Below are 27,600 nucleotides of genomic sequence, written 5' to 3' on the forward strand. Positions count from 1 at the left end.
TTTGAATTCCAAGTTATTATTCTATCTTGGTTGAGAATGAGAAACAAGCTTTGAAATGAAGAAGTCTTCGTAAATTCATAATCAAAGAAACTAAAATTTATTCCACGCAAGAGATGACTGGGAATTAACATAATCGTTTGAAACTTTCCTTTTAGTCACGAGGAACCTATTTCTTTGATTATAAAATTCTTCGAAGTTATTTCTGGAACAGTTCGATTCTTAATGATCCTCGTTCTTAGAATTACTAAAAATTCAATAATTTCGAAATTCAATAACCTTCGACTGAGATCCAAGTTAATATTTTCATGTTCAATGTTAAAATAGCTTCGAAGCAAAGCAATGACCGCATAAATCGGCATAATCAATTCAAATTGCAACTTCCTCAGTTACGTGGTCTAATTTTACAATAGCAAAGCTGCTATTCCAATTATAGAATTATCACATATTATTTCTACCAGACTCCAAGAGAAGAAGATTCCGATCGTTTAATAACCTACATTCGAGCTTCGATTTCCATCTAAAGCTTCCAATAACGAAACAAACTCGAAAACGAGTCAATCTCCGCGAATCCTCCGCCAAAGAGACGAAATTGATTTCCAACAAGAAATAAAAAGAAGCTAGACAAAAGAATGAAAAAAAAAAGGAAATCTAATGGAACGGCTTTGTTCACAATTTTTCAATTTATCAACAAAGCTTCACTGCCCCGTCGAAATTTCAATTCGCCAAAGAGCCGAACATTGGGTCAAAGTTTGATCGGGATCGAGCCGGAAACAAGGACGCATGGCGCGAAATTCGCGACTCAAGCAACAAATTTTTCAACGTGCCAACGATAAATCACGAGATCGCGACGCGACGCCGGATCCACGAATTTCGGATTGTCGTCGACGAATATTCGCGTTCGTCGAAATAATAGATGAAAATGGACGATGACGGACGGGAGAGACTATCAAAAAGTAAGAATAAGAACAAAGAGACTATAAACTTTTGTCGTCGTATTTGAATATTAAGTCACAGTTAAGGAAACTGTAGATTCGAGGATGCACTTTCAAGAAGATCGTCTGGATGATAGTATATATACTTTAATTAACGGCTATCGCTTACTTTGACCTTAAATTTCGAAGGCTCGCCGTGTCATTTCCGACGTAGACGAAAAAGAAAGTGTCCTTTTGAGGGAAGAGGAAAAAACGAGGAAACGTAACACACAGACGTAACTTTCTTAAGTCTGTTCTCTGTTCTTTGAAAGTGGAATTTCAAATCAACGGTGTTTCGATCTTTTAAATAAATTCTTGTTATCTGCGAAATGTTGTTACTTCTATTTCATTCGTCTCAAAGCGAATAGCAGTCTTAATTACTATTACATTAGTTATTATTTGCGAATATAATTGGTGAATTTTCGTGGAAAGGAAAAAGAAGAGAAATACGCTTCGGCGAATGAGAAATAAACACTCGCAGTTTGCTGCACTTTTCTAGTAATTTAGCCACGCTCTCAACGATTCTGGCCGAAAAAAAGGAGACGTTGAAACTCGATACGCTTTCGTTAATTAACCGGGAATTTTTAAAAACCTTCGCGATAAATAGAAGAGAAATGGTAACAAGAAATAACAATGATCCTGCAATTACATTTCTTTCGAAACGGTCACGCGAAAGAGAAAGTCCGTATCGAAATTAATTTTCAGATAAATTCCTCGCCTCTGTGGAGATAACGAGAGCTGGCAAATAAAACTTTCATTCCGCGACTAAACAGCGAACGAACTTCAGACAAACAAACAAACACCTTCGCCGTTCTTTCTCTACGCGCATCTCGATACACAGCCGCTATTTTTCACCGGTAGAAAACATCGGCTAAATCTACAAAAGATAAGAGCGAACACGAGATACGATTTACACCGCAATCGAAACTCGGCGGCGGCGCCATATTTTAACAAGAAAATCGATCGCTGGCAACGAAAAACCATGAAAAAGGAAGAGAAACGAACCACGTGGAAGCAACAAACGATCGACAAAGATACCTTTGATAACAACTTTTTAAAGGCTATGGACCAGATTTCTCCCTGTGGCAATCTTTTTCTGTTGATATTATTCACCTGTGATTATATGATCGTAGTTATTGTTATTTATAATTACTGCAAACGGTGACTTCCCTATTTTGCGTATAATACTGAATAACATTAAGACAATTAATTTGCATTTGTTCCACCTTTTTGTTTTATTTTTCAAATAAAGAAATCCACCGATATACAGGGTGGTTAGTAACTGGTAGTACAAGCGGAAAAGGGGTGATTCTACGCGAAAAAAGAAGTCGAAAATATGGAATAAAAATTTTTCGTCTGAGGCTTTGTTTTCGAGAAAATCGACTTTGAATTTTCGCTCGGTACGCGTGCACTTTATCACGTTTCGTTATAACGGATCTCACTGTAGATCGTTGTTTCGATGGATATTATCGCAGTTTAAGTTTGTTTTTACCGTAACAAAAAACTAGGAATACATAATGAAATAATATGAAGTAATCATAAAGTTTATTATTACAAAAATTGCTGAAAATGTTGCCCATTCTGCCGAATACATACTTCTGCTCTTCTAATTAAGTTTCTATGAACACTTTCTAACACATTGGAAATGTTTATCAACATAACGTCAATCGAGACAACGACCTACAGTGAGATCCGTTATAACGAGACATGATAAAGTGCACGCATACCGAGCGAAAATCCAAAGTCGATTTTCTCGAAAACAAAGCCTCAAACGAAAAATTTTTATTCCATATTTTCGACTTCTTTTTTCGCGTAGAATCACCCCCTTTCCGCTTGTACCGCCATTTATCAACCACCCTGTATAATAAATAGTACAGTGAGAGTGTATTTTGAGCAGTAGACTTTGAACGATTTTACACTCGTCTGTGCGATCAATTTCATACGCAACAACGTACTATAATAACAAAGCTGAAACATCGAAAACTGTAAGAGATCTCGATATTTCAATATATTTTATTCTGTTTGCCGGTTCTTTCGCAAACATTCAATTCGCATAAACTGGGGCGCTTTTTCCATTTGCCGGGACCAAGGACTTGGCTCAGTAAGAGAATCGTACAAATAACAACCGCAACCCTTTTGTGAATACGCCGTAATGATGTATAAATAGGGACCGCTTTGTAATTAATATTCTTTCCTACGAACAACTCGACTCGACCTGGCGACCATTGCGCCAGTATCTGTACGTGTAATATGCAACCAACAATGACGTCGACCTTTTTAATATTTTCTCGTACAGGCCGACCGGCTAAAGGCTGATTCTCGTTTTTCGAGCGCGGTGAAAGGAAAACGCGTGCATCGTGTCTACACGGCCAACTTCTTTTTTAATTCCGCTTGGAACGACATGGAACACGCCGGAGAGGAGTATCAACCTGTCTCGTCCGGAGCACCAACGACAAGGAACGGTTCGATCTCTTCGGCTCTCGTTCCACTCCCAACGTTTGCTTCGAATTACCAGGGGAATTATTAAACGAGACTGCCTGGTATTATCATCGGCAGTGCGCCTGTTATCGTTCTATTTTCTTGTATTTCGTCTTTATCGTTCTGTCATTCGTTACCATTTCATGTACGTTGCGTTCGCTATGTACGTTTTCGTTCCGAAGGTTTATTTGATGAGAGAAAGAAGATTTTGGGATTTGTAAGTTACGAGTTGTAACGGATACTTAAATAAGTTAGCTAACTGTTTGCTGTTCGTTGATCGTTTATTATTCTAAGAGTTTGACGTTCTTTGCCATTTAGGATTCGTGTCTATCAGTCATCGGTTTTATAGATTATAAGCTAACGATGAAAGAGCAGCGTTTATCGTTACTATATATCAACAATAAATGTATTACCTAAACGACAACTTGAAGAGTTTTGCGACAGTTTTATCGTTATACGACGAACGTAGATTTTAAACCATTGACTATACCATACTGACGTCATACTATCAATTAAAAGAAATATAAATCGATGAACGATCGTACAGGTATGGCATATGAATGAGGTAAAGTAATAATTGAGAAAATAACGGAAAGAACAAAAAGCAACGTTTTTTTTTAGGCAGGGAACAATATTTCGTGAAAATAGCATAACCGAAAAAACGACACAAAGTATAGGTAAAAGAATGTAATAAAGTGCGACCTAATATAATATCGTTAGCGAAAAATTTGACAAAGACCATTCTTGTTACGAACCATTCGATTATAAACGAAAAATGACGGTCCTGCGGTAAACTATATCCTAAATTTAAAGGTCCTCGTATCCTCTCTCGGCTCGAACTATTCGTGTAAAATATCGCGTTCGGGAATACTTAGTCAGCAATTTATCCTGAAAGGTATTTAAGTTCGATGTAATTCCCGAAACGATTTAATATACATCGAGCAAACCTATTTCAATTTTAAATCTCGTAACGCTTACATCCCTTTCCGTGGCGTTTGCTCCGTGAGTTTTAATATTTCCGGATATTCTCAGCCTCGGTGCATCCTTTCGAAATTCCCAACCGTGAAGAGGAAAATCCGCAAGGAGAAGCATCCTTCTTTTCTTCGTTTTTATTTCCACGAAACGTGGTGATCTCTTTAATTCTGCGCGACCCATCGGGTTTTCCTGCTCCGTGCCATCCGCCAAATTAGGTAATTACAACCGGCTACCCAGTAAAAATCAGATGGTAACGAAATTCAGAATCGGAATACGCTAATCCCGACCTCCAGAGAAATCGAGGGAAATATGAAAATCGTCGGACGCGGCGGCAAAAAGGGAAATGAGAAAAAATGGAGAAGGTGAGAAAGTAGAGATAGAAGACGAACCGGCTTCGAAAATCTCATCTCTAAATTACATCGTCTCCGTTGGCACGTTCGTCCTCGGTCAGGGAACCTCGCGCTGCAATTGTAATTCGTTCTGGTCGAAGATACGAGTACACTCTCTCTCAAGAGAAAGAAAAGGAGAAGGATAGGAAAAAGGAAAAATAATGGAGGAAAAAGACCGGAAAAAAATCGTGAAATTTTGTCGAGTACGTTATAGAAAATGTGAAACTGGAAAAACTTCGTGCGCCAGACACGAGGTGAAAATTCGCGATACGAACATAACTTTCCGCGTACGCCTCGTTTGTTTCCATGCAACTCCGTATATAATTGGAACGACAGCTTTCCAATGTTTAACATCATTGGGAGAACCGATCGAATGACAAACCGAGCAATTTAATGTGGATTCATGGCGATCAATTAACGAATCGATCCCCTGATTAAATGCACGTCGCGTCTTCCGGTTAATTAGCCGCTATGACGCGTTTACAGAATTATGAGGAAATAGTTCTACGGTAGATTACCTCATACCCGATCCTTGCTTAACCAATCTCCGCCTTAACTGACCACATTTTCGTTCAGAGATCGTTCCGTGTTAGTTATATCATTCGTATGGTAAAATACCATTTCTATGGTAAAAAATATTAATGGTGTATATATATTATTTTGTTGCATTTATTCAGCTGAGGTTTTACAGAAACCATTTCACTAGATATATTTTATCGTCTCTAACGAATATTGAAATATTTAAGATAATGAAGCAACAGAGTAGAGGAAGCGGTTTGTCCTAAGAAATTTGTTAAGGTGTAATTTATCATATTATTGAAGTTCACGTATGTCGGAACTATAGAGCGTACATACCTCTCGTTCACAACGGTAATAAAATATCTTTTGACGCGCGAGATTCAGGACGTGTGATAAATCATCTCTCGAATTGTCAAATCAACCTTACCCTCTGCTCGTATACAAAACGTCGTCCATCGATAGTAAAACACGCATATTTTCAGGATCAATCACAGAATCACATCCAAATCTCGCTTCCGGAAAGAAATAATATGAAATACTTCGCTCGAAAAATTTGGAGAATACAAATTGGACAGATGTATACATAGGGTACCAAGGGAAATATAATATGCAGATTTTTTACTAGAAATTATTCAAATTCCTGTGAACGATCCAATCTATAAAATCTCTACGAAAAATTACACTTTGGTAGTTCTAGCATCAAACCTTTTCTACCAATTCTCGAATTCTTAAACATCAATCATGTGTAAACGTGAGCCAAAGTACAAAGAAATATCGACACTCCTCGAGATTAGAGAAGATTAGATGGAGAAACGCGTAAGAAAAACGAACCCCTTTCGCGTTTTCCATCTTCTCTATACTCCACGTATTGCGACTGGCAAAAACAAATCGCGTTGTTCGTTTACAAGCTAACAAGTCCCGAAAGGGAGACACAGGTACGCGATAAACGAGGAAAATCCGTATAAGCTATATGCAAATAATAACGAAACGATAACGGCAACGCCAACGAGAGGAGAAGGGGCGAGAGAGAAGGGGAAAAAAGTGGGGAGAAAAACAAAAATTCGATCCACATTCGTCGTGGACACGAGGTCGTGGTTCCATTTATCGAGTGATTGGTCAGCTGAATGATTGGATGGCCGCCTTTTGGCGCAATTTTGCCAGATCCAATTCCCGCCGTGTATTTTCTTTATCGCACCCGAGCTTCAATCGGTTGAGTTTCCGTGCGCGAGAACCGTTTGCCCTGGACTTCGTCTATGCATGCTAGTTGGAAATCAGGTTCAACACCTAATTGCTGCTCAAAAAGGTTCTCATCGAAATAATTAAGCCAAAGTGGGAGCTTAATAACTTAACGAGCGCGTGGACGTTTCTTCTCTTCTCTTCCCTTTATTTCTTCCTTTCTTTCCCGTTCGACCTTTTTTTTCCCGACAGAATTTAGCGTAATTTCGAGGCAAGTATAATACAAGATTTCCACGAAGGTTCATCCCGCATCGTGATACCACCGTCGCGTGCTACAAAATAGTTTCCATTGATTCTGAAGTAGTTGCTAGTTTTCTGGTTTTTGTTCTTTTTTGTAGTCCTTATTTATATCCTTTGGAAGATAACGTTTCCACAACCTTCGACAGCGTGTCGACTTTTATGCTACGTTCTAAGTCTTCCTAGAATAGCGATGGACGCGTTCCTTTTCAAATTGATTTGAAAAATTGCCAACTTTCAATAAACGTTTAAAATGTAACTATGTGTTCCCTGGATCCTTTTGCGCGAATTAATATCCCTAGTGAAACTTTACACGTCGCAAATCGCAAGTTACCGAAGTTAATAAATTCTCTTGTATAACATTCATAAGGTTGGTAATAAAAGAGACCAAATTATGCATATAGTTTTTTACAAGTTATAAGACAGCTGATTATTTTATTCGGTGTAAAATTGTAGAATTGGAAAAATGAAGTTTGTAACTTGTAACCTCTAACTAGCTGATATTATTCACTGGTGAATTATTGTGCAATAGGATCCTGCTAAAGTATATACTCATAATTTATATTCGTAATATAAGAGAACATAAGGGAGAATTCAAGGGAGAAAAGACATAACCTATTGTAAAGAAATTCATATTTGCTTCGTAATGGTAGATATTTACGCTGATGATCGGATAATAAAGGTAAGAATATTATTTAATATGAATCTGTGGCGAAGATGATACATGTGTCAAGGCACGTGTTCAAATTGTTGAAATGTTTGTCGCAAAGTAGACTCAGCATTCGATTCAATGATAATTCGCTCAGCAGTTAACGTATTAAAAGATTCTTACTGAAGAATCGTGAAATTCATTTTCTTGGCGTATGAACGCGGATATATGATTGTAAAGAATTCGATTACTATGGACTATGAACACTTATGTTCGTTCTACAAAATTTCTGATCATTTTACTTTGTGTCTGTATCTTGTTTGCAATTGGGAAACGGAATATTTTATATTTGTATCATAATTAATACCTAAAAATAGAAGAAAAGGAGAAAGAAGCGCAGGTTTCAGTTACTTTTTTTAGACACTGCTAATTATTCCCTAGACACGACGCTTAATATACCGCCATTTTTAATTATACACGATCCGCGCCGAAAGTATTAAAAATAGTAAAAAAATGAAGAATTAAAGGAGGTAGCTTATTTTACTAAAATATCGCTAATTTCTTCTATATAGATACAACACTTAATATAACGCCATTTTCAATTTCGAAAGATTCATATCGAATGTATTAAAAGTAGTAAAAGAAGAATAAAAAAATGTAGTTTTCAGTTAATCTGTTAAAATATTGCAGATTTTTTTAATATACTATCCTACACCTTTTCAAATTTCGAAATATCTGGCAATGCGAACTTTTAGCTTTTTTCCTATCCGCGAATTTCACCGTACGTACACCGACAACGATTTCACGATTTATCGAAAATCGTTTGAGAACTGTCTACAATTGGACACTTACCTTTCACGATGGTCGCAGTGGAAAAAATGGTGAAAATCAGGATCAGCCTCATCGGTGACAGTTTCATTCCGTACTCCTTCATGGTTAGAACGAATCCGCTACAGGAACATAGATGAACACACCGAACACGATAGAACGTATGTAAACACAGAATGGTCTATCCACTCGCACACCGAACGCGTATATTTACCTCGTTCTAGAAAATAAGTCACTTCACAGTTTACACGCACAGTACACCTTCGTTATTTATCGTGAAATCGACATTCGAAAATGTTCGCTGTGGAACAACGAATATCAACATAAATCGATCGCACGCTCGATACTCGCATTTAACCTTGCATTTAAGAAGTACGTATTTCCAATGAGCACGTAACTTCTTCGACGATATCCTTGTTTCGCACAGATATCACCTGACCAGTTGTTTACCACCAAACCGAAGTGCTATCACGTATACAAAACACAAATATCGCGACAAATCGTCATCTGTTAGTATTTCTCCTTGCGTTTAGCCTTTCGTCTTTTTCACATAACACTTTTCTCGATCCGTCACTTTCTTTCAATTCGAATTCAATTCGAAATGAACGTTGAGACGTAACGCGTCACTATGTTCGAGAATCGGTAGCACTATCGCGATCGAAAAGTTTGATAATCGTGATGAAGCGTGTCTGATTGGCTGAGAGATAATCGAAAGGAAAAGATCACATCCAGAACGATCTCTCGAAAGAATCGTCTACCGTGGGATGTCAAGAAACAATGTTTCTGTAGCAACCGACGGGTACGCGCACTCTGCCGGCTTATAAATTACAAACGCCTTTGTCGCTGCTTTCTCGGTGCACTTTTTCCTTTCGACACGCTCGAGACGTAATCATATCCGACAGCAGGACGTCATACGAATAGTATGGAAGCTCGCGATCGACGCGTTCGAGAGATCGATCAATCAGGGTGGTGGGGGAGGCAGAGGAGAGTTAAACTGCACCGCGAGTCCACTTGTAACAGGTGAATTGTCAAAGGACGCGGAATCACTACGTTCAAATTCGTCGACCGTCGACAGCTCCGAAACCAGTATCGCTCGATGGAGTATCCACGCGAGAATCAGCTTTATTTCTCGGTCTCTGTCGTTCGTTTCTGAACACGAACATCGATGACACCGATCGCACCCTTATTTTTGCCGGTTTCCATTCACGCTCGTTGTTTTTCCTTCCTAATCTCGTGCTCCGTCGTTGTCAATCTTTCAACGATCTTCTATTATTTCGTTTCCCGTGCGCGTCACTTATTACACGTCGAGAAACAACGTGGCAATTCGCGTTATCACTTGTAATCTAAGGGCGGCCGCTACGAACACGTACTCATCACTGGATCGCGCGACGATGAAATAAAACTCGGCATGTACCACCGCACACCTACGCGGGAGTGTGAACACTGTGGAATTGCTCGAAAGGGAAGGAGGCCTCTGCCCCCGCAGAGATCCACGGAGATTGCCGAGCGAAGCCGAGCAGCCACGAACGAACCGACGATCAGCATCCAACTGCACCTCCCAACCCCTACTGCCTGTGAGCGCAGTGCGCACGCAAAGCACTTGACACGATGAGGATGAGAAGAACAACGCAGATGCGGAAAATCGACGGAAAACGTCGTCAAGATACCGTGGATCCTACGGGCAGAGGGTGAACCGATTGTTTAGATCCTCCGTTCGCCTTCGCTGCTCCTGCAATCTTTTCGAACTGTCTATCTGTACACAGAGAAAAGTATCGCTTTTTAAGTGAAACGTATATGCGCGCCATATAAATAACTCGACGAGTTACACGAAGAATGAAAAATTTTAATTTAACGCAGAGAATGACTACGAGTTTATCGATAATAGAAAAAACAGAGGAATAGAAATGATTAGATAGAAAATGTAATGAAGATGAATTTAAAGATCACTATCAAAAAATTACAATAGCAAGAGAAGTAATTTTAGAAAATTTTGATATAGATTTCAGTTAACGCAAAAACTATATAGACTTTCTTTCTTCTTTTTCCTTTGAAAATATTACATATTTCTGAAGTATTAATACATATAAATTTGAATATTCTCTACTATCAAGTATTTTATAACTAATATATTACGCTCTTTTTCCTTTGTACAATTAGTTGTTTATATCTAATGATTATTTACATAAAGGTACAAATTCTTTATAATAAAGATCCTCTTACACTCATGATTTTTTATTTAAATAAAATTAATTATTAATCTTTTTGAAATACAGTTTCAAGTATATTACACGCAGGACTGTTTAACAAATTCTGTAGTACAATGTAGCTTTCCAGATGAACACTGCCCAGTTGTGTCACCCGGTATAAAGTCTAATTCAACATCTGGTGTGCATACGTGCACACAAGCAGTGCAGAATTTAATAAACAAACTTCTGGTTTCAATCTATGTATATCCTAAACTTTCACAGAAAAATTATTCATTTTTTAATCAAATTATAACCAGCTACTTTTCTTTCTTCAATTTACATTCAACAACGTAATATAGGAATCGTAGAGAACTAAATTACAAAAACGTAATTGAAATTCCAACAACTTGTATCTTTTAAGGAACGTAAATTAAACTGTAACCCCAGAAGCCACAGTATAAAATAAATCCTTTATTCAACAAGATATTCGATCTTGCAATGAAAGTGTTTTCCATTTTGCAGATACAGTGATGGCATTTTAAAATACCAAAAATTTATTTTATTTAAGAACTTGGGAAAAAAAGGAAACAGAATATAATTGCATTACATTTTATATAAACGTTCTATATTTCGGAAAACAACGAATATATTCATATAATAACAATATTTCCATATTATTTTAAGCAATGCAATTTATTAATAAATGGATGCAATGCAAATAAGCATCAAATATTCGAAACAGAAATTTAATAAAGTAACATCTTCTATTAATTGCTTGATATCAATGATGTGATTAATTCGGAAAATATTAATTATCTTAAATACGCAAATACATAATCCTTTATATGCAATATATTCAATCGAGAAATAAATATTTCAGCCAGGAAGATTAAAGTTTATTTCTCCCTTTTTCTTTCTTTCTCGACAAGGATTTATCTATCTTAACTACAAATCATTCGCTGCTAGTAACTTTTCAAAAAGAACAAGATGAGAGTTTTCAAGCCACCTGCTGCAAGGTAATAATTATCAGATGCACACAAAGTGCATTGTTTCTAGAAATGAAAATGTAACAAGCCGTCCCCAGAGATTCTAATATTATATTACAAAATACTACTGTAATACTGTAAGTGATCTATGATTTTAAAAGTCTTCGTCATTTTATCACTCGATACATTTTATTATCAATCATTCCAATTTTTATTCCATGTTTTTAGAGTTATAAATAAAAATTATAGCTCTAAATAATTCATAACTTTTATCTAAAGATTTTAAATTAATTCAATTATCTTTAAGTTTAGTATTTGGTTATTAGTTAAAAGCAAAAGGTTTCCTTTTTATTTATTTTGGAGACTTTACTGCGACTCTGAAAACCTCTATTTTTATTTATAAATCGATTTTATTCGTTGTTTTAACTAAAATAATTTAGCTTAGCCTGACAATAATTGAATCTCATATTTTGTTATAAAGGAGAGACAAGTTGAAACAAACAATGGTATCTCCACTCGTCTTTAAAAGTTTATATTTTAAATAAATAAATCAATAAGAATATATTAGCGACAAAATTCAAAATGTTTCCCTTTATTGTTATCTTTATTTACAATATTCATAGAGCAATCTTTTTATGGCAAAGATCAATAAAAAGTTACAACCTACGAGAAATCATCGATAATCCAAATCGTCGATTTTTTTGTAAAATTTACATTTCACGTATTTCAACACAGATCTTTGAATATTCGTGTATAAAAGAGCAAATCTTCATTTCGAGAACAAAAAAAGACGTACGCCAGTGGCAGTTCGCATATCCTCTATGTTCTACATCACAATCAACGTGTGTTATAACTTGAACAATACAAAATCCACGCGTGATAATTATCTCCTGTGACTGGTACATCGTTATTTGGAAAGGAGGGTGATAGAACAATACGATAAGCGTATTATATAGAATATATATTACGTTTACAAATACAGGATGTTTCACAAGATCTGAAATATTCAAAAAATGAGAACATTCGATTAAAAAGATTTTCTCTACGATGACATTTTAATAGGAATAAATATTTAGATAATAAATACCATTTACAATGTCGTGGTTGCGATAAGAGTGATACAAAAAGATATTCATTATCTGAGATTACAAACTTTGTTTATAAAAAATTTTAGGAGAAAATCAATATATCCATATCGTAGAAGATAATTATTTTTGTAGGTATATATACGTAAAGATAATATTTATATACATAATCTACATAAATAAAGAAAATGTTTGTGAAAGTAACATGAAATGAAAACAATGCTTGTCGAGAGTCAATTTTTATTTCAAATTGCTACAAATTGCTATGTCCTACGTGTTTATCTTCCGTTTCGATAGAGATCTTTACAGACAGAGAAAATTTCAGGCTTGTTGAAAACCTTCGTTTTTTTAAATATTTAATATATATCGCTGCTAAAATCTCGAATTCGAAAAATATTGAATCGTATAACTCTTATTACAAACGTGCGAATTAGGTCAGAGATCTCTCATTTTCTAAACATATCCTATCTTAATGAACACCCTACGTATACAGGGTGAGTCTTTTATCAGTCGTCACTCGGTTTTAAATTCTCCTACCATTTACGTAGGGCGGCGTGCTTCAAAACGGAAGCTGCACGATAAACCTTCCCCTCTAAAACGTTCACGGGAAATAATAATTGATAGAAAATTCACCCTATACGTAAAATAGATAATTAACACAAAAACGAAAACAAATAAATACGCTAAAATTATATTAGAACATATTTGTCATTATAAATCGTAGTGTGCGGCATCCTAACTTGCTTTGGCATTCTACGCATTTTTCTTCTTTTTTCCTTTTTATCATCTTTTTTTTCTCTTTGTTTCGCGCGAGACAAAAATGAACGATTCGTCCTAAAAATTTTCGACGTCTCTGCGAAAACAACAACGTTACACACGTCCAGAGATTTTGTTCCCCTCTATTTTTTCCTTCTTTCATTCCTTTCCGTTCTTTCTGCTCTCTTTTTTTCTTTCAACAGGCTACATACCATTCGTCGAAGGGATTACAGAGAATGCTAATGAAATTTCCGCTATATTTACCACGAATATCCCTGTAGTCTTCAAGGAACTCGTATCGTGAACAATAGACGTTTTAATGCACATGAATATTCGTGAACATGCATCAACTTCAGCTATGTCTGTATACATATATTCCTGGCTGTATGTAAATGTAAATTCGTGCACACGCGCGAAGGGGAGAAAATAGGGCGAAACGGGATGAGAGAGAAAACATGTGGTAGCAAATAGCGAAGAAGAAAATTTGTTTCGTCGGTATTCACTTTTTTCAGTCTTATAAGTACCTATACTAATCACAAAGATTATGATAACTTTCCATCAGGCTGCAATTCACAATGTGACGCGTTCAACTTGCTAGTAACATAAATTATTACTGGTTTATCACTTTCATAATTCCTTTTGTGATATTTTCTTTTCTACGATTAATACACGAGAGATAAAAACACAAAACATGTACGCTATACCGGAACTTCACAATATTTTGACTATGATTTGTAATCAAACGGTTCAATTTAAATGTAGCCTGATCTTACACTGTTTAAATAACACTGTTTCTATAAAAGGAATATGCTGAAAACAAGAAATACGACGTAAAAATAATCTGCCTAAAAGGTTGAATATCATCGACCGAGATTACTATCGTCAAGAGTTTCATTGATATTAAAATCGAAATGCATTTGAAACCATGAAGCGGGACAAGGGCGAAAGTACCTTTCGACCGGCTGAACGATACTTGGGGGGCGAAATGTAAATGCTTCTGAAACTGCTCCATCGTGAAATATATTATTTCTAAATATTACGTATGATTCATCACCGTCGCTACGTTTACTATGTCACCTTAAATTAAGCGAATCACCGTTAACGATTTACGTAATTTCTCTCGGTGTAAAAGAACACTCAAAATCATCGAATCGAGACACGTACACACGAAAATGTGATTATATAAAATATATAATATGTATATATATATATTTATTTATATATATATATATACTAATCGAATTGCTTGCTGTGCATCGGGACAAATCGAATTTTCGTTCGGCTTACCATAGTTTCACTTTTCCATCGAAAAGCGAAACTGACTGGATATCTCGCGTTTTGTATCTTTATATCGTTTCCAGCAGGAAACGATCTTAAAGATACATAAAAAGAAAAGAGAAGGAAAAGAAATATGTTTTCATAAGGCACGCGCAGAAATGCGATACTCCTGGCGAAAGGGTAAAATTATAAAATACACGTTCAAAAAATAACGCGTTCACTAAAGGGTCACGCGATTGACTTTATCCAAAGGTTCCGTGTCCTTCAGAATTCCGAAAGTTATTCCGAACGTATACTCTTATTGCTAGTTGTACCGATCGTGTATTTCTTTTTCACGCAGTCTTTAACAAGGCACTTTTTCGCGTTTATTATACGAATATTATTATTGAACAAAAGGCCGCAATGTTCCTAGATGTAGTTGCGTACGAAACGAGAGGAAATCAATTCCGTTTTCATTACAGAAATTACTTTGGTAATGACTAGGTCATGCATTATCGCTACGCAACGATATATCGTGATTCTTCGCTATGTCGTTGCGATCGGCTTCGCTTCTTCGTTATTAAATGGTAATAAAGAGAACTAACGCATCGTTTAATATTATGGCTGTGTAGACGCATCGCTCGCGCATACGTATATTAGGACTTCTAAATAGGATCTGAACTGCTGAAGGGCGAAGTAAGGACGCTCTCGAAACCAGTCAACGCTTTTGATTTTTGCCTTCGTTCATTAATCCACCTCCCATTTTATTCGTCGTTCACCGCTCTTTTCCATTCGATCATCTAACCATTCGACCCTGCTGTGCTCCTCTCTGACATCCACTAGAAAGAAATTTTCCGTCGTTCGTTGAAAATGCAATAGAAAACTTAAGACAGTAGAATAAGCATCTGTATCAATGTTTGGTAAGGAAGATTCTCATAAATGGAAGATAAAGTATGGAAAATTATATCCCACGAGTTACTCTTTATACGCTACAAGGAGTTATACGCTCCTTTGAGAGAACATCTCTTTGAAAGCCAATATTTGTAACAAGGAAGACTAACTCGATTCCAAACATTATAAATTAAAACTGAATGCGGTAATTGCTCGGACGAGGTATGGATCTCGCTTTAGAAGGAGGCAACGATGACGTGGACGCCTCGCTGCTAGCAGTGCCTCCGGAGTCGCGCCCTCCGCTCTTGCTGCTCACCGTGCTTCCGGTGCTTTGTCCTCGTGAACCAGTTTGCTTTCTCAAGGTGCCATCGCTGAGACGACCGTACTCTCCAATACGACGAGACGGCGGAGGTATCAACGAACGACTCTGCATTTCCCTGTGCTTCGTTTCTGAATTGGAAGGCTGTTTCTTGCGAATATTTTCACCTTGAAGGCGCTCGTACTCGTGACTTGTCGTGGAGGATGGCTTTTTCAGCGAATTATTGACGACCAACTGTTCCGTTCCGGATGATTTCTTTCGACGCTGAGCCTTCGTGTCGAATCTGCCATACTCGATGGTGCAGTTGCTCGTATCGCGCACCTTCATGCTCACAGAGGTGTCCAAAGCTGGACCTGGATCTGATTTCTTGCGAGTCTCCGTATCGCTTAGTCTGCAGTAACGCGAGTTCGTCGACTTCAGATTCTTCGGTGGCCGCGGTAACGAGCTAGGAGGAAGACTACCCGCGCGGCGTGGTTCGCCCTCTTGCATCCTCTGCCTCTGAGAGCTTCTGCCCTGCTTCTCCAGCAACATCATATCTTCGGGCTTACCGTCTGACAATCTCGATACAGTGCCTTTCAGTCTCGAGGCTGCACTCGCAAATTCCATGATACCCGGCGAAACCTCGCCACCGGAGTCGTCTAATAGGCGACTCTTGCTCGAGGCGGTGCTCGAGGTACCTGTGCTATCTACACCCGCCAATAATGGCTTGGGTATTTTTCCTTTTCGCGACGCAGTGCCTGGATTAGAGAATCCTGGAAAACAGCAAAGTGCCCGCTGAAACAAGAGAAAAGCAGAGCCGCGTTGGAAAGGAGGCCTGGGACCTGGAAAGTGGGGGTTAGTGCTCGCTACAACAGCGCATGCACACTCCAGGATCACACGGGATGAGGATTGGGTTGGGTTAGTTTGAATTAAGAAGGATGGAGGAAATGTCTTTTCTTTTTTCTTTTTTATCGTCTAATCGAAAATATACGATTAATATATAGTTAATTATAAAACGAAAAATCAATGGCACACAAAAATTTGTATTAGTGAAAATACAGTTTACTGAGTTTTTAGATAAAAAAAATGAGCAGCAAATGCATTCTTTACACATCACCTATATAGATATTGTCTTATTTATGCGGAGTTTGCCTTTTACGAAATAGTAAATTAGTTTTCCTTCCCATTATCAATTTTTATCTTTACATCTCAAAAATCTGATAACATACGAATCTTTTGAAGGCTTGTTGTAGGTAAAAAGCTTACTCTGTATAAATTTGGCTAACAAAGCGAAATAAAAAAATATAAGAAATTCGTAAAAAAAAAAAAATGAATTAATACAACACATAGCCGAAAAATAACACAACTACAATGTACTATGCAATACTAAACACAAGAGAATAGTTGACGCATTTAATATATTTATTTAATTTATCGAATGCATCTGACAATTATTCATATGTCAAGCAGAAGATATTATAGATTCTTGATGATACATCAACTATTCTTGTCCATATTACTAACCCAAATAAAACATTAAAATACCTTTGATTGTATAATCTGTAATATTTTCATAGTCTCCTGTAGCTATAAAGCTAAAGTAAACACTAAAGAGTTTAACATTACAAAATCAAAACATTATGTTGAACGCAAAGAGTACATAGAAAAAAATAAAAATAAAATTTCATAAAATGTAATTTTGGAATGATTAAAATTAAATGATAAAACCCTACTTTTATCCTGCCCTTTACATAGTTACAGAACTATGCTGCCTACAGAAAATTAATTTTACTATCACGAAATTATTTCTACGTTTAGTAACTATACGTTTACTGGGAGCTTGCATACCTTACTAAGTAGCTGGGAGTCTAGTTCTTTTAATTGATCATCGAGACTTTTATTCGTTTGTTCGAAGCTCCCCTGCTTCCGATACTTGTAACTGTCCGTAACACCGTACGAACCAGTACTTCCATAACCACTACCACCACCCAATACACTGCTTACTGTTAAACATAAAAGTGAATAATTAAAAAGACATTATAATTACTAGTTTTCGAAAAAAGAACTGTATCAGAAATCTTACCGAGTTCTGGCGTGCTTGTTAGTGCAGTATGGTGATCCGCTGATGTGCTTGAATGAGACGAATGTGCAGCAGGGTAACTACCAACACCACTACTGCTACTACTATCCTTGTCGTACGTATGTTTTTGAAGGACTCTAATCATTGCATCCCTTTCAGCTAATTTCGATTCTAGATCCTTCATTCTATGAAACAGACGAAGGTTTGTATTACTGTAATTCTATTTAAGTGACAAAAAATATAAAAAGATTATATGAAATAAAAATAAAATTACCTAGATTCAAAATCAGCCAATTTTTTCTGTGCCGCGTGTACTTCATCCATGTGTCTCATTTTCTCAGAACGTGCCTCTGCAATTAATTTCTCAGCATCTTGACTCGTCTTCTCTAACGCAGCTATCTTGGCGTCCCTGATTGGTCAGATAAATAAATTGTAATTAATGTGCATATGACAAAAAAATTTATTAAGCGAGCAAACTTACTTTGGTAGACTGGCTGCATCAATTGCCGCTTGCCTTAGTGCACTTTCTTCGAGATAACGTTGCTCCCATTTTGCAACGTCACCCTCGAGTGACATAATTTTTTCATCTCTTTCGCGTATTCGTCGTTTTAATTCTGCGATCGTTTCTCCATTGGAGGATTGTTCATTACCATTAGCACCACCACCACCGCCACCACCGCCTTCTCTTAATTCTCGTTCTAATTGACCTCTCAACTGTCTTTCTGTTTCTTCTCTTCTGTCACTGGACGCTTGAAGAGAAGACAAAGCTCGTTGAAGTTGGCCTACCCTTTCTACGTATACTTGTTTCTTCCGACACTGTAAGAAACGAATGTAACAAACAACTTACAAACAAACAATTTACTGGAACATAACAAAAATATTACCTCTTCTTCAAGACGTACGACATTGCCTTGTGCGTTAGTGAGAGCAGTATCTAAAATATCTATGTGTGTACGTTGTTCTTGTAACGTTGCTCGCTGTGCCGCTAATTCGATTTCCTGCCTTTCTTTCGCCGCGGCTAATTCTTTATCTAGTATAAATATCAATAGGGTTAAAATAATATTTTTATCGAATTATCGAATTAACGAATAATAAAATTTACATACTTTGTGTAATCAATTGACCAATTAATAATTCTCGTTGCGTTAATTCCTTTCTCATAGATTCTACGATCGGAGGACTATCGGTACGTGCCGATAATAAATCTATTTGATCTCTCAATGCACGATTTAATTCAGTTAATCGTCTGCAGTCATTTTGTAACCTCAGTCTAGCAGCTCGTTCCAGTTTCTCTCTTCGTTCACTCGACGCAGCCAATTCCTCATGAGCCCTGTGTACCTTCGCAATCTCTTGTTCCAACTTTTGAGATTTAGCAACTTTGTTATAGCATCGTTCTAATTCTAATTTTAAGGCACTGTTTTCCTGGATTACAATTTGTATCATCTCTGATGGTGGCCAAATTTCACCCGTTGCAGATTCTGTCTCCTCTCTTCCTTTCGTTTGAGGTCTATGAAAAATAAGATATTATTTACAAAAAGCGATCATTAGAAATGAAATAACTTGAAGAAAATCGGTTTAATTAAATCACCGTGGAGAAGTTGCCCGCAAATTGTAATTATCCATATCTGGTTTGCCTATTCTAGATAAATCAGGTTGTGATCTTGATAATGTCAATTTTTCCATTGGCCCAAGAAGTCGGGATTTATTTTTTAGTGGTAGCAAAACAGACATATATGAAGGTGGTGGTCTATCTTCTGATTCGCTATCATTCTGTTTTCCTCTATCACCATCTCTCATTCTCATATCAATATTTCCTCCATTATTAGTTAGCTTGCTATAAGATGGTACTTTAACTTCTTTTGCAAGATGTTTTAATACCTGCTTAATTTAAACGAAATAAAATAACGAACATGAAGAATTAATCTCATTTAAAAAACTGTATCATAATAATATAAAAGCATTAACAATATTTATTTGTTAAATATGTACTCCAATACTACTAAAATAATCACCTGTGACTGACTAAGATAATCATCTGGTATATCTGTAATTTCTTGACATCCTCCATTATTAGGTTGCTCATAAACATGATCTTCATGAGATAAATTCGATAAAGACTGCATAGTAGGGCTATTCGAATGTCCTTTACCACCACCATCGCAATATAAGTAACCCATATCTCCATGTTCTCTTACTACACCTGACAACCTAAAATTAAGCATTGATATATGATTCATAAATATTTACCAAAGATTATAAAAATAAGAATTTTTCTTCAAAGTATATATTACCTTCCAGATGGTACCCATGAATTATCATCATTAGCATTGTGTATAATAAGTGTGTTGTAAGAGCTTGTAGACACATCTAAGCTACTTCTATTTGACCCTACACTGGTACGATTACTTAAATTATCCTTCAAACTATTTCTATTAGAACCATTAATGCTGTCTTTAAGGCTATTTCTATTAGAACCATTCAAATTCTCCTTCAAACTGTTTCTGTTTGAACCATTTAAACTATCCTTCAAACTGTTTCTGTTGAGCAGGTTACCCTAGATTGCAATAAAGTAATTTACACTTATGTGACTTAATGGTAGTGATAGCAATTTAAGATATATAAGAATAATATAGTTAGATAACAGACATTTAAAAATGGTCACATGTATCTCAAAGATAATGACAAAGAATGAAAATATGTGATATATAAAAGTAACTAATATTCTTCAAAAACTAAAATATTATAATAAACAACATAGATGTATATTATTTTAATGTGAGTTACTGTTAGAAAAATTATTAGAAACATATATTGTTTAGTAAATAATTACTAACAAACCATACTTACTTGTATATTTGGTATATTTTCTTTATGACTGGAAGATCTCGATGGACTTTGCTGCTGATTTTCTTGGCCTTGAGGTTCTTGACGAGCTGTATGTCTTATAACATATCGATCTTCATTAGTTAAGTTCTCATTTGATGTTGATACATCAGTTTCACTACCACTCAAACTTTGTGGAAGACCACCTATTAAATATATATCATATATTTTGAAAAATACAACTTTTCATAGATTAAAATTTTGTTCATTTAAAAAATCTTAGAAACAATAAAAAATATCAAGCACAAATATTATAAAACTTGTCTTGTACCTTGCATTGATAGTTGCTTCCTTTGTATATTATTATTTGAAAAAGGTAAGAATCTGCTACCTTGCTGCAGAGAACTCATTTTTCTATTTTTTCATTTACACCTGTTCTATTTAATCTGCAAATATATAGAATTAATTTTTTACAATCATTCAGAAAATATCAAAGAACAGTTTGTTTATATGTAATCTCTACATGAATGTGTTATTCTAATATGCATATCACATGGATTAATAATTCATTGCACGACTAAATAAATAGATTTTGCAAAGATTAATTTATTTTCCTTTCAACATGCTTTTTGCACACTCGTACATACAATGTTAAAAAAATTAACAATGAAAGATCTATATTCACAAGCTTTTAGGAAACATGGATTTATAACATGCCTTACTTATAATATTCTTTGATAAAACGTGTTTTTATAATGTATTTTAACCAATATTTAAAAGCACATCACATCGAAACACGTCGAAAAGGTGAATAGAGATAGATACGAACAATGCCCACAGATTAATCACTCTCACATCTCTAAAAGTTGAAAACCAGTGGGAACGTAAACCTATTCATGCATTCTTCTATTTGACACTACGCGGCACTCGAAAACGAGGAACGAAGACAGAATTATCAGAAGTCAACGTATAAGAAAGAGACAACGATGTTATAGTAATGGTAAAGCAGAGCGCTCTGACAGAGGTGTCAACACTCTGGAATGTTGATAATCCGGAGATATTGAATTTTTCGTTGATGCGTAACATCGTAGTGGGATAGTATTCGAGGTCTCACGAACGCGACTCATCGGTATATGCGTGTTTGCAACACCAAAAACGATCCTGTTGCACACGGTTTTTAATATTTTTACAAGTTGCTGAACTTGAAGGGCTGTATAAATAAACAAAAGAATATACTCGAACTAGAATCCAGCGAGGATTTTTCACATGCCGCACTACAAGAATGCAAGCAGATGGTCCTAACGAATGGACGTCCGATTACTCACATTATGCGAAAGTGCAAAAACAGGACGAGTGTCGTAATTATTTCAATAAATTAATACACTTTACTGCTCCACGCACGAGAAATAAAAATTGTTAGTTCCCGCATTCCTCATCAGGGTGCGACGTATACGAAAGCGGGATACGCTCTTCCTGACTCCTCTAAACTTTCCCAACTTTTTTCTTCATCTGCAGATGAATCACTGAAAAGCAATGTACGCAGAATATCATCTTGGTGTCTGTTTTTTATGTCATTGTATGATAAAGGTAATTTATTTTTCTTTTTTTACAGATCGAACAAAGTTTTATACTTTATTCTTAAGTAAGATATTTAAGTCAGGTTCATTGCGTTCTGACGATATAAGCAATTTAAATGCACACGACAGATTTTTGCGATAGGCTTTTATTTCATTTTCGAATAATTCTTATTTCAAATTAAACACGCTGTTGTGTACATGAAAATATATTTGATGTAAAATTCAATTAAATGAAAAGAATTTGTATCGTTTTAGTTATTTAATATATAATCTCTGATATAAGTACTTAATTAAGTCGCGTCCATTGGTATATGATAGCACGCAATAAAAATTTACATTAAGCGATATTGTTATCTTTAAGTCTTTTGAAAAATATGATTATATTACGGCCATGAATCATTTGGAAGATTTGAAGAGAATATTGTGATATTTATACAAATAATAATCTTTTTCTAGAACACAATTTGACTTACAGTATCTTTAGATGTATGTATTGTTTGATACTATGTTGCAACATAAGTTGTATAAAATTCATACTGTGTGATTGTGAGTGGATCAGGAAGTAATTATGAATTTTAATAAATTAGGACAATGCTATAAATTTATTTCTTTCAAATCATTACATCAAAGTTCATATGTTATACCAAAACCATTTATTTATGATAAATTCTTGAAAATTGCTTCATATAGCATATTTTTTCATGGTAATCTACAAAAAACATTAAAAAAGGAGCCTGTAAGCTTATTGACAATTCCGTAAAGAATATAATGCGTGATTTAACTTTTTTGTTTTCGTGATTTTTAAAGAAGTTTGTAATTAAAAATAAAGACGTTTTACTATAAATATACGATTTTATTTACGATATATGAAACATATTGTTTTTTAGTAAAACCAATTTTACAGTTTTCAACCTCAATACTTCACAATACAGATGTTAAAACCATGTCTGGAGGTGATAAAATTTGCCTTAACGTTGATTATAATGAGATTCTAAAAGCTCAAAATGATAGTAGTGTTTTAATCATCGATGTCAGGGAAAAGGAAGAAATTGATGAAACTGGAAAGCTACCTGGAAGTATTCATATACCAAGTATGTTCTAATATCGTCAAAATCATGCTTTAAAATATTAGGTAGTTATCATTGAATTTTATTATTATAGTGGGAGATGTTGCAAATACATTGTTGAGCTTTTCTGAGAAAGATTTTAAAGAAAGATTTAAGAAAGAAAAACCTACCAAAAATACGAAGATCATATTAAGTTGTAGATCTGGGAAAAGAAGTGGCATGGTTCAAGAAGAAATTCAAAAGCTTGGATATGAAAAGTATATTATATTATAAAAATATATCTACACATGTTTTACAGATGTATTAATTAAACCTATTTATTTATATTTTAGTGCATACAATTATGTTGGAGGATGGCTAGATTGGGAAAGCAAACAGAAAGTATAAGCTATTGTTATAATTATTTTTACATGAGTAGATATATTTATTTATAAATATTAGTAAACACCTATATATAATTTCCTAACTTACATAAATAAACTTATTAAATGTTTAGAATGGAAATTTATTAAGCTAATTCTCATTGATAAATAATATCTTATGATATATAGTCAATTAAGATAATATATTTACATCTATTTCCATATATGCATGTATCTACATACATATAAATAATATTTTACAATGTATTCAATTCTTATATACACTTCTTTCATACATAACTTCTTCTTATGTTAAATAAGACGAAGATTATATATCAAATAATTACATTACTTTTTTTTTTGTTCTTGAGCTAATTTCTGATTAACCATTTCTCTGAATTGCCCCAAAATAAGATTTTCTCTTTTCTGTCGTTCTTCTTTACTGAACATAGCCAATGCTCGTTTCTCATCAGCAGAATAAATTTGGTTTTCCTTACGGATACGAACAGCTTCCATCCGCCGATGTCTGAGAAAAAAATAACATCAGTGTTAGAATAAATTTATTTTCCTATACTTTGGTAATTTTCAAAGGATATCTTACCTGCTACCACTCATAACATAACCAACAGATTCATATGCGGCTATCTCTTCTGAAGTCAAACCAATTTCACCTCTTCTAGGTATACGTTTTCCTTCTGCAACGTATGCAGCCATAGCAGCACCTTCACCAGGTAAAAGAGCCTTGCCAAAATCTTTAGCAGATAATGTAACATGTGGCTTTTGAACTGGTCCCACTACTTCATCACCACTCTCATCTGAACTTGATCCCTTTTTAACCTTCGCTTTATCATTAATTCCATTCTTTTCCACCCATTCTAATTCTTCAGGTTCGCTGTCAGAGCTACTATCTGACCTTTTCTTTTTCCGTTTCTTCTTTTTGTCTTTCTTAGCTTTTTTTTCTTTCTTTAGTTTTTTACTTTTCTAAAACAATGATAAGAAACATTTATTATAACTTGCAAGAAAAGCCTGTAACAAAAAATGTTATAAAGTAATTAATTTTTACATATACAAAATATAATAAGGAAGGTATATGGAACTATGAAAATAAATTTACTTATTAAATTAATGAGAAGTTAAATTAAGTTTTCATACCTTCTTTTTCATCTCATGTTTCCTTTTTCTATCTTTTGGTATAATACTGTCTTTGTACTTGTTAGTCTCTTCATCTTCGTCAGAACTATATTAAACAAAAAACATTTAACAATTTATAAGAATAAACATATGTGTATAATATAATTGATGTATAATTTGATTACAAAATAAAATATAAATACTTACTCTTCGATTCGTGTTGGTGATTTTCCCCAAATTCTATCGACTCCACATAACCCAATTTGCTCTCTATCCCTTCTCCGTGCGTCCATTTTTTGTATCTGCTTTTATTTCTTGTTTACAAGCTATGATAGATAGGGAATGAGAGTGCTAACGGTGTGGTTTTGGTTGTTTCAGGATTAATGCTGCACCATACGGCCAAGTGCTGAACCATGAAACACCTAACATATACAAGAACGTATAAAATTAGAGATCTGCTTTGTTTGGTTGCACGCTAGCATAGACAAGAACCTATTTAATTGCACGGTTCTACGAATAACAAAATCGTGCAATAATTTATGTTGAAAAACTATTAGTATCGGACAAATTTTTGGAAGAATTGAAAAATATACATTTTTATGTAACTATATTGAAAATCTGCTATCGATATACACAGATAGTGGCAGGCAATATTACTCGATTCGATGAAATAACAATGCAACAATAAAACTTTTATTTTCGGTTGATATCACGTATCTTGAATGACTTAACGTTCAACGTAGAGGAGATTTAATAGATCGAGCGTCAGTGTAATTTGGCACTTTATTTGCACTTGTTGAATACGATCAAATCTGAACACGACGCTTGTAAGATCTCGTTGAGACTAAAATATCACACACGCACAATACGGCGGTCTGTTGGTGACTGCCTTAGTATGTCGCTAATGCTCCCCACCAGCCGTTGGGTCCATCCGCCCCTCATCCCCACCAGCCGTTGGGTCTCGTCCGTCCATCGTCCCTACCTGACTGGGCATTTCTGCCGACCTTTAAATTCTCAGATTTACAACTCGGGGAGGATAGTTATAATTCGCAATTTCAAATTCCAAAGAAGAGATAATTACTGTCATATACGGACGGTCACTCAAAATCCTGGACAGACAGATTTATTTAGAATGAATTAAACTGGAAATGATGGTTCTTTAACGTGAAGTAAATATAGTAATGTGCTATAACTAAGGCAACTAAATAAATAATTTACAACTCACAACTAATAGTTTACAACTCCTCATAACTTGACTCACCACTCACGACTCTCACAACTCGACTCCTCATCACTCGACTGTCAACTCACAACTTGACTCTTCACTCACGACTATCTCAACTCGACTTTTCATCACTCGACTCTGAACTCACAACTCCTCCGCACGAACTGTCCTGTTTTTGCGATCAGGTTTTCAGGACATAAATAGGAAGAAAAAACAATACCCTATGTAAGCACCGCTCTACAGCGACTTAAATCTAATTTATAAATTGTAATGCTAAAAAATGTAATTCCGACACACAAAATATTGTATGGCTATGTCGTACCGTCACGTATCTGTACTTTTGCCTAAACCACCCCACAACCAAAGTTCATTGTTTATTGTGAACAACAAACCAATGTAATACTTAAGTACTGGCAATAAACATTATAAAAAAAAAAAAAAAAATCACAACTCCTCCACTTGACTCTACAGGTAACGAACACCCGGTAACGACTTCGAGGTAACGGTCAGGTAAAAACTTCCGGACCTTTTTGGCTTAATGGCATTTTAACGTTTTATTGTTTATTGTTTACGCGATATTTCTTAAGTCATCTGTCCACGATATTACACTCGGCCATTCTGACAAATACATCGGACCCCAGATGTGCTTAACGTCGCTAATTTCACTATTAACTTCAACAATGTCCCACCATTTCATGTGATCAGCCGCCGTGAAGATCGTTTGGGGCCTCTATCGCTCCACCTGGCGCCTACCTAGCTCTTCATCTAAAACAAAAGTCGGTTTTCTGGCTATCCACAATTATACAGGTTCCGAATATGTTCTAACGCATTCCTAGCTTCGACGATAGACATATCACGCAGTCTACGTCAACAAACTTAAATGATCTCATCACCGATTCGAAACTGCTTCGATTTGGCTGCTACTGTATTTGCGAAATCACGCTCGAAGATACTAAGAAAACTTTCGACGTTTCACCGTCGTATCTTTCTGACGTACTCGTGCTAGCTTTTATTTTTTCGACTGTACAGTTCGCACGATATTCTGTAAATCCTACGAAATCCTTATCGCAACCGTTCGTGTTGTCTCTATCCGACGCTAGCGCGGTTATGTCCGTTGTAACCGATTCGTCTAATGAATTTTTTTCATGACGACGGTATCCTCGAGACAAGAAGGACTCGTGCCGTACATTCTTTACTACTTTCCCCGATAGGAACATTAAGAGATCCGTTTCTTTTTCCGACTATGATCGGGTTTGCAAAGTCAAATTGAGACTGATCGGTAGAGTTTATTGATCGGTAGATCTATTTACGATGGATTAAACAGAACATGATGGTTATTTAACGCGAACTAAATACTAAATGGTTAATTCACAACTCACAACTAACAGTTTACAACAATATAGTTCACCCTATATTTCTTAGACCATTTGTGCACGATACTACACTAGTGTGCAACCAAACAGGGCAGATTCCTATCTTTATTAAATACATAGGTTCTTGTCTATGCTAACGTGCAATCAAACATGGCAGATCCCTAATTTTATAGGTTCTTGTATATGCTAGCATTTGCCACCTTTATCACTTGACCGTATGG

At 35.5% G+C, this 27,600-nt stretch overlaps 4 protein-coding genes across 19 annotated transcripts in view; 1 reads left to right on the forward strand and 3 right to left on the reverse strand.

Moving 5' to 3' along the window:
• The window catches only part of LOC100650970 (nephrin), a 484,892-nt gene extending 475,133 nt beyond the window's left edge, over positions 1-9,759 (reverse strand). For 2 of the 4 annotated variants that reach the window (XR_002308146.2, XM_012313714.3), the window contains exon 1: positions 8,307-9,758. Coding sequence is in view for 3 of the 4 variants with exons in the window: in XM_012313714.3 (XP_012169104.1) it covers positions 8,307-8,388 (82 nt within the window). In the remaining variant the exon portion in view is untranslated. Of the gene's footprint in view, positions 1-8,306 lie in introns of all 4 variants that reach the window. The other 2 variants (XM_003398914.4, XM_012313716.3) reach the window with 1 other exon arrangement.
• Positions 9,760-12,762: 3,003 nt separating this feature from the next.
• Positions 12,763-22,107, reverse strand: LOC100650452 (angiomotin-like protein 1). 4 transcript variants are annotated; one of them, XM_012313705.3, is made up of 14 exons: positions 21,970-22,107; positions 20,976-21,090; positions 20,669-20,850; positions 20,113-20,375; positions 19,834-20,029; positions 19,410-19,699; positions 18,928-19,328; positions 18,706-18,851; positions 18,303-18,637; positions 18,096-18,230; positions 17,825-18,006; positions 17,590-17,744; positions 15,760-16,536; positions 12,763-15,391 (listed from the first exon to the last, which is right to left on the reverse strand). In XM_012313705.3, exons 2-14 carry the CDS (start codon positions 21,052-21,054, stop codon positions 15,353-15,355), a joined length of 3,180 nt encoding a protein of 1,059 aa, XP_012169095.2. In that variant the 5' UTR covers positions 21,055-21,090; positions 21,970-22,107; the 3' UTR covers positions 12,763-15,352. The 4 variants fall into 4 exon arrangements, with proteins under 4 accessions (XP_012169095.2, XP_048266410.1, XP_003398957.2 ...); XM_048410453.1 differs by adding an exon at positions 21,362-21,854 and having other exon boundaries at positions 12,763-16,536; positions 21,970-22,088; XM_003398909.4 differs by having other exon boundaries at positions 12,763-16,536.
• LOC100650694 (thiosulfate sulfurtransferase/rhodanese-like domain-containing protein 3) lies at positions 22,077-23,783 on the forward strand. Of its 8 annotated transcripts, none has more exons than XM_048410458.1 (4): positions 22,077-22,231; positions 23,109-23,312; positions 23,383-23,545; positions 23,621-23,783. In XM_048410458.1, the coding sequence occupies exons 1-4, from the start codon at positions 22,213-22,215 to the stop codon at positions 23,673-23,675; spliced, it is 441 nt and encodes a 146-aa protein (XP_048266415.1). In that variant the 5' UTR covers positions 22,077-22,212; the 3' UTR covers positions 23,676-23,783. The 8 variants fall into 8 exon arrangements, with proteins under 8 accessions (XP_048266415.1, XP_003398961.1, XP_012169096.1 ...); XM_003398913.4 differs by having other exon boundaries at positions 22,094-22,231; positions 23,126-23,312; XM_012313706.3 differs by lacking the exon at positions 22,077-22,231 and adding an exon at positions 22,551-22,767.
• LOC100650570 (NKAP family protein CG6066) lies at positions 23,137-26,305 on the reverse strand. 3 transcript variants are annotated; one of them, XM_048410456.1, is made up of 5 exons: positions 25,514-26,305; positions 24,989-25,203; positions 24,803-24,887; positions 24,252-24,631; positions 23,137-24,176 (listed from the first exon to the last, which is right to left on the reverse strand). In XM_048410456.1, exons 2-5 carry the CDS (start codon positions 25,072-25,074, stop codon positions 23,999-24,001), a joined length of 729 nt encoding a protein of 242 aa, XP_048266413.1. In that variant the 5' UTR covers positions 25,075-25,203; positions 25,514-26,305; the 3' UTR covers positions 23,137-23,998. The 3 variants fall into 3 exon arrangements, with proteins under 3 accessions (XP_048266413.1, XP_048266411.1, XP_048266412.1); XM_048410454.1 differs by having other exon boundaries at positions 25,439-26,305; XM_048410455.1 differs by having other exon boundaries at positions 25,375-26,305.
• Between the last annotated feature and the right edge of the window lie 1,295 nt (positions 26,306-27,600).

Source organism: Bombus terrestris, chromosome 11 (assembly GCF_910591885.1).
Source record: "Bombus terrestris chromosome 11, iyBomTerr1.2, whole genome shotgun sequence".
Taxonomy (NCBI): Eukaryota; Metazoa; Arthropoda; class Insecta; order Hymenoptera; family Apidae; genus Bombus; species Bombus terrestris.

Bases quoted from the DNA above. Each gene is read 5' to 3' on its own strand.
- LOC100650452 (XM_003398909.4), bottom strand. From the start codon at position 21,054: ATGAGTTCTCTGCAGCAAGGTAGCAGATTCTTACCTTTTTCAAATAAT. The intron at 19,700-19,833 runs GTGATTATTTTA...TAAATTAAGCAG, and splicing joins ATTATCTTAGTCAGTCACAG to GTATTAAAACATCTTGCAAA. The intron at 18,852-18,927 runs GTATGTAAATTT...TATTTATACTAG, and splicing joins TGGTCAATTGATTACACAAA to ATAAAGAATTAGCCGCGGCG.
- LOC100650694 (XM_003398911.3), top strand. From the start codon at position 22,790: ATGAATTTTAATAAATTAGGACAATGCTATAAATTTATTTCTTTCAAA. The intron at 22,958-23,125 runs GTAAGCTTATTG...CCAATTTTACAG, and splicing joins AAACATTAAAAAAGGAGCCT to TTTTCAACCTCAATACTTCA. The intron at 23,546-23,620 runs GTATATTATATT...TTTATATTTTAG, and splicing joins CAAAAGCTTGGATATGAAAA to TGCATACAATTATGTTGGAG.
- LOC100650570 (XM_048410456.1), bottom strand. From the start codon at position 25,074: ATGGACGCACGGAGAAGGGATAGAGAGCAAATTGGGTTATGTGGAGTC. The intron at 24,888-24,988 runs GTAAGTATTTAT...TGTTTAATATAG, and splicing joins TCACCAACACGAATCGAAGA to TTCTGACGAAGATGAAGAGA. The intron at 24,632-24,802 runs GTATGAAAACTT...TCATTGTTTTAG, and splicing joins AACATGAGATGAAAAAGAAG to AAAAGTAAAAAACTAAAGAA.